The 6,000-nt window shown below is 72.2% G+C and overlaps 1 protein-coding gene across 1 annotated transcript; it reads left to right on the top strand.

Annotated features, from left to right (window-relative positions):
* Positions 1-1,849: 1,849 nt before the first annotated feature.
* NOTUM (notum, palmitoleoyl-protein carboxylesterase) lies at positions 1,850-5,557 on the top strand. The gene is made up of 11 exons (XM_004592995.2): positions 1,850-2,229; positions 2,951-3,003; positions 3,095-3,190; positions 3,271-3,331; positions 3,407-3,465; positions 3,648-3,750; positions 4,386-4,577; positions 4,660-4,760; positions 4,874-5,021; positions 5,162-5,209; positions 5,293-5,557. Exons 1-11 carry the CDS (start codon positions 1,907-1,909, stop codon positions 5,555-5,557), a joined length of 1,449 nt encoding a protein of 482 aa, XP_004593052.1. The 5' UTR covers positions 1,850-1,906.
* The last annotated feature ends 443 nt before the right edge of the window (positions 5,558-6,000 follow it).

Raw genomic sequence — 6,000 nt, forward strand, 5'->3', positions numbered from 1 at the left:
CAAGGCAGAGCTCCTATGGGCAGATTCTTGCCCTGTGAGACCACTCCCTGGGGTCAGCAACCCTCCCTGGGGTCCTCTGTGTGTGTGTGTGTGTGTGTGTGTGCATAGACAGCCCCTGGCCAGTCCCAGACGGCCCTTAAATTAACCCGCAGCAGCAGGGCCCGCACTGCTGTGTGAGCAGCCCTGAGGACCGCCCGCCATCGCCCGGCCGGTGCTTCAAGTCCACTTGGGCCTCCTTGTCTGACCCCCAGGGAGCTCCAGGGTAGGTCACTGTCACAGGCGAGCGCCGGCCAGCAGAGCTGCGTGCATGCCTGGGGTGCACGGCTATGCATAGTGTGCACATGTGGGTGTAGCGTGTGTATTTCTCCCCCATGTCCCAAGAGTCTGGGGGCCTGGCCCTCTGCCTCGACTGCCAGGAGGTGACGGGGCTCCCCGTATCTGGAGGCGCCAGCTCCAGAAGCCTCGCACGGGCCTGGACTCACATTCCAAGGAAAGGCAGTACGTGGCACTTGGTGCAGGCCCCGGGAACCCACGCGGGTCCCCCAACCGCTGCCTGTGCATTTCCGCCTCGGATGCCACTGGGTCCAGCCGCCCCAGCCCTGGCCGGCGGACGACGCGGGGGTGGGGCAGGGCTGGGCGCGCATGCACCCGGGTCACCCAGCCCAGGGCAGGCCAGCAGCGCCCGGCAGCTGGACCCTCTCCCCTCAGTGGCGTCTGGGCAGCCAGGGGCGCCGGGGCGGGGGGAGGTAAGCCCCTCCGACCCCTGCGCCTCCGACAGAGCCGCTCAGAATCTGCCCACTCAGGCGCGGGACAGGGCACTCCCCCGCTGCGCCGGGCCCTGGAGCCCGGGCCTCGCGCCACACCTGTCCGCTCCTCCCGGAGGCCCCGGCGCCGCCACCGCGGGCCCCTCCGCTCAGAGCCCTGTGTCCGCCGCCGGTTTGACCCCGGGGGCCCGCTGGATAAAAGTCTCGGGTGGCTCCGCGCCAGCGCCAGACGGGGAGCGCAGCCCAGCCGGGCACGCCGGCGGGTGCAGGGCGAGCGACGCCGAGGAGCCCGGCCGCGGGGCCGCCCGCACGGCCGCGGTGAGCGCCGGGCCCGGGTCTGCTCCGGGTGGGAGTAAGCGGTGGGATGCGGGCGGGAGACCGAGTCACCCACTCCGCTGCGCGGAGACCGCGCGGTGGGACGCGGGGCCGCTGCTGCAGGTGGGCGCGCCGGCCCCGTCGGGCCCGACTCCGTTGCGGCCTGCGCGCAGCGGCCTCCCGGCGGGGAAAAGCCTCGCCCCGAGCCGCCGCCGCCGCGCCTTCCAGCAGCCCCGAAGACGGGCGCAGCGGCGCCGGGCTGGCCGCGGTGGATGGAGACGCCGGGGCCGCCCGGTCGCGCTGCCCCCCACGAAGCCGGGCCGGGAGCGCCTCCGGCGGCCACGACGGGGTAGTCCAGGCCCCTCCGTCAGGCTTGCGGTTTGGGAAGAAAAGCCGATGCCTCCGCCAAGAAAAGAGCGAGCGCGGCCCCCTCCCCCCGCGCCCAGCCCGGGCGGCGGCACATCTAACGCGCGGGCACCCGGGCCGCGGCCCCCGCGCACTACGCCCAGGCGCGGCCCCCGCCGCTCATTGGCGCGGGTCGGAGCCAGCGCACGCAGACCTCACGCTGCCCCGGGCCGCCGCGCCGAGCCCGAGCCCCCCGGCCGGCCGTGCAGCCTCGACGCCGAGCCCGAGCCCCCCGGCCGGCCGTGCAGCCTCGACGCCGAGCCCGAGCCCCCCGGCCGGCCGTGCAGCTTCGACGCCGAGCCCGAGCTCCCTGGCACCGCGCCCCCCGCGCCCAGGCCGGGGGCGAGGCAGCGGGCGCGGCGGCGGCACCCCGGCCTGCCGCCCGTCTCACGGCGGCCCGCTCTCCGCAGGTGTCCGCGGCCATGGCCCGAGGGGTGCGCGCGCTCCTGCTGCTCCTGAGCCTTCTGCACTGGGCCGGGGCCGGCGAGGGCAGGAAGACCTGGCGGCGCCGCGGCCAGCAGCCGCCCCCGCCGCAGACCGAGGCGGCTCCGGGGCCGGGGCAGCCGGTGGAGAGCTTCCCGCTGGACTTCACGGCGGTGGAGGGCAACATGGACAGCTTCATGGCGCAGGTCAAGAGCCTGGCGCAGTCCCTGTACCCCTGCTCCGCACAGCAGCTCAATGAGGACCTGCGGCTGCAGCTCCTGCACAACACGTCGGTGACTTGCAACGACGGCAGCCCGGCCGGGTAAGGCCCGCCGCCCCGCCGCCCCGCGGCCCCGCTTCCGAGCGTTGCGGGGACCCTCGCCCCCGCCGCATCGGATGCCCGGTGGCTCTGGTCTTGGGCAGGGCCCAGATCTGTGACTCGCCGCTTCGGGCGTGGGGGTGGGGCTGCGCCTGAACTTCAGGCCTGGTTCCCAGCCAGTGCGGGCACTGACCCCTCGGCCGCCGGTGCCCAGCTCGCGTCCTCGGGATCTGGGCAGCACCGGGGACGGGGGCGGGGAGAATCCCGTCTCCCCGGCCACCGGGACCCCGAGACCACCAGGGCAGACGCGGGCGTCAGCTGGAGGGGCCACGAGGGAGGCGGGAAGCTGGCCGCGGGGCCCTGGGCCCGGATTCACACCCAGGCGGAGGGAGGAGAGGCAGGACACGGGGCGGGGAGGGGGCGTCCACGCGCTCGGGGATTCGCCGACGGCCCGGAGACGCGACGTCCGCACCGGCCGGGGCAGCCCCGCGCGCGCCCGGGGATGCGCGCTCCGCGCGGCCGTGGGGATTTTCCACGGACCACGCAGGTCCCTCCCGGCCGGTGCCCGCCCCGCGAGCGCCCTCTCCCGGGGCCGGCGGCCGCGCGGACTCCCGGGCGCCGCGCTGGACGCGGCCCTGGCCGCGGGTGCCCCCGTGCGGCGCCGCGCCGGCCACGACAGGTGGAGCGCACGGCCCCGCTGACCGCCGCGCGCGCCTCTCCTCAGCTACTACTTGAAGGAGTCCAAGGGCAGCCGGCGGTGGCTGCTCTTTCTGGAAGGTGCGTCCCGGGCCCCCGGGGGCGGGCGGGCCGGCCGAGGCTTTGCGGGCACTGGCCTGAGTCTCCCCCGCCCCTCGGGCTGTGCCCGCAGGTGGCTGGTACTGCTTCAGCCGCGAGAGCTGCGACTCCAGGTACGACTCCATACGGCGCCTCATGAGCTCCAAGGACTGGCCGCGCACCTATTCAGGTCAGTCCTGCGGGAAGAACCCCTGGGCGGCCCCAGCGGGACGGCCCCTCCGCCTCGACACCCGCCTCTGTGCCCTGCAGGCACGGGCATCCTTTCCTCACAGCCGGAGGAGAACCCGCATTGGTGGAATGCCAACATAGTGTAAGCGGGCCGTCCTGAGGGCGGGGGTGCCCTCCTGGTGGGGGTCCTTCGGCTCACAGGGTCCTTGTGTTGCAGCTTCATCCCCTACTGCTCCAGTGACGTTTGGAGCGGCGCTTCCCCCAAGTCAGAGAAAAGTGAGCCCCCTGCACCGTGACCGCAGAGCCCACCCACCCTTCAGTGCCCGCCCACCCCCTGAGGGACCCGGACAGGATGGATCCCAGCACTTGGCCCACTCCCCTCCCCCCAGAGCCCGTCCCCGCTGCCAGCCGACCCCACCCCGCCTGAATCCACCCACATACACACCCCCTCCTCGCAGGTGGGTACGCTTTCATGGGCACCATCATCATCCAAGAGGTCGTGCGGGAGCTGCTGGGCAGAGGGCTCAGCGGGGCCAAGGTGCTGCTGCTGGCCGGGAGCAGGTGGGCAGGGCAGCCGGCGGGGGCAGGTGGGGTGTGTGCGCGGGCAGTGCCTTAGCTTCACAGGGCCTGGTGGCTCCCATCCGGCCAGGCCTGGTTAGATAACCTGCAGCCCCAGGGTGGTAGGGTGGGCTGCCGCCCTTCTCCAGGGCCCTGGGTCCCGGTCATGCGTGTGGGTGGACAGAGCCCCGAGGTAGAGAGAAGGCGGATGGAAGGTGTGACTGCCAGCCAGGCTCAGCAGACCTCGGGACCCTGACCTCCTGGGGACCCTGGCCCTCCTGGGGAGCCGCCCGCTCACCGGGACTCTGGCCCTCCTGGAGAGCAGTCCCTCACCGGGACTCTGGCCCTCCTGGGGAGCCGCCCGCTCACCCACGGTAACCCTGGCCCTCCCGGGGAGCCGCCCCCTCACCAGGACCCTGGCCCTCATGGGGAGCCTCCCCCTCACCGGGACCCTGGCCTTCCTGGGGAGCCTCCCCCTCACCCGGACCCTGGCCCTCCTGGGGAACCTCCCCCTCACCGGGACCCTGGTCCTCCTTCACCGGGACTCTGGTCCTCCTGGGGAGCCGCGCGCTCACCCACCGTGACCCTGGCCCTCCCGGGGAGCCGCCCCCTCACCAGGACCCTGCGCCTCCCCGCAGCGCTGGCGGCATCGGGGTGCTGCTGAATGTGGACCGCGTGGCCGAGCAGCTGGAGGCACTGGGCCACACGTCCATCCAGGTGCGGGGTCTGGCCGACTCGGGTTGGTTCCTGGACAACAAGCAGTATCGCCACACGGGCTGTGTGGACACCATGACCTGCGCGCCCACCGAGGCCATCCGCAGGGGCATCAGGTGCAGCGGGGCTGGGCTGAGGAGGAGGGGAGGACCGGCCGGGGAGGGAGCGGGGTCCCCGCTGACCTGCTCCCGGCCGCAGGTACTGGAGCGGGGTGGTCCCGGAACGCTGCCGGCGCCAGTTCAAGGAGGGCGAGGAGTGGAACTGCTTCTTTGGCTACAAGATCTACCGCACGCTGCGCTGTGAGTGGCGCGGGGCGCGGGGCGCGGGTAGCTGGGCCAGCGCTGGGCTTCTGGTGGCGGACACGTGGGGTGGGGGCCGCGGCAGACCGAGCTGACCCGCGCCCCGCCCCCAGCCCCGGTGTTCCTGGTGCAGTGGCTGTTTGACGAGGCCCAGCTGACCGTGGACAACGTGCATCTCACGGGGCAGCCGGTGCAGGAGGGGCAGTGGCTGTACATCCAGACCCTGGGCCGCGAGCTGCGCGAGACGCTGCGCGACGTGCCGTGAGTGGGGTCCCGCCGCGTGCGCCCCACCGAGGCAGGGGCCTGGGGTCGTCTGCCCCTGCCTGGGATGAGGAAGCGGGGGCGCCGGGGGTGCGGGGACCGGAGCGGGCGGCTCAGGGCAGCCCTCTGCTTCCCACCAGGGCCGTCTTCGCCCCAGCTTGCCTGTCCCACGAGATCGTCCAGAGCAGGTGAGTGGCGCGGCTCGGCTCTGTGCGCGCAGGTGCCCTGGGGGTGGCGGCGTCCATGACCTCGCCCGCGTCTGTCTCGGCAGCCACTGGACGGAGGTGCAGGTGAAGGGGACCTCGCTGCCTCGCGCGCTGCATTGCTGGGACCGGAGCTTGCAGGACAGCCACAAGGCCAGCCGAGCGCCCCTGAAGGGGTGTCCCATCCACCTGGTGGACAGCTGCCCCTGGCCTCAGTGCAACCCCTCCTGCCCCAGCGCCCGGGACCAGTTCACGGGGCAGGAGATGCCGCTGGCCCAGCAGCAGAGCCTGGAGCCCGGCAAGCTGTTGGGGGTGCTGGGCGGCTCCAGCTAGCGGCACTGCGGGGAGCAGGAGCTGACCTGTGTCCCGCAGGCCTCCCTCCTAGCCGCCTCTGCAGGCCCAGCTGACTGGGGGCGCCCCAGGGCCAAGCACTGGACTGCTCAGCCCAGCGTCAGGACCGGACCCCCCACCTTCGCCAATCATGTCCTTTTGTATTATTTTATAAAGTGACTTTTTTATGACTTAAATTTTTAAGAAGGAAAGTAAGAATTATATAATGAATAATTTTGTAACATTTTTTAAGAATAATAATAATAAAAAAAAACACCAAAGAGCCTCACCCAGCAGCGGTGTTCCTTTGGATGGGCAGCAGGGGCGCAGGGCAGTGCTGAGGAGGGGGTGTGTTCCGCGACAACCCCTCCCCGGACCACCTGCCGCTTCCCGGTGGGGCGCAGTCCAGCTCATCCCTGGCTCACCCCACAAGAGGCAGGAGCCCC

This window comes from Ochotona princeps, unplaced genomic scaffold, assembly GCF_030435755.1.
Source record: "Ochotona princeps isolate mOchPri1 unplaced genomic scaffold, mOchPri1.hap1 HAP1_SCAFFOLD_1606, whole genome shotgun sequence".
Lineage (NCBI taxonomy): Eukaryota > Metazoa > Chordata > Mammalia > Lagomorpha > Ochotonidae > Ochotona > Ochotona princeps.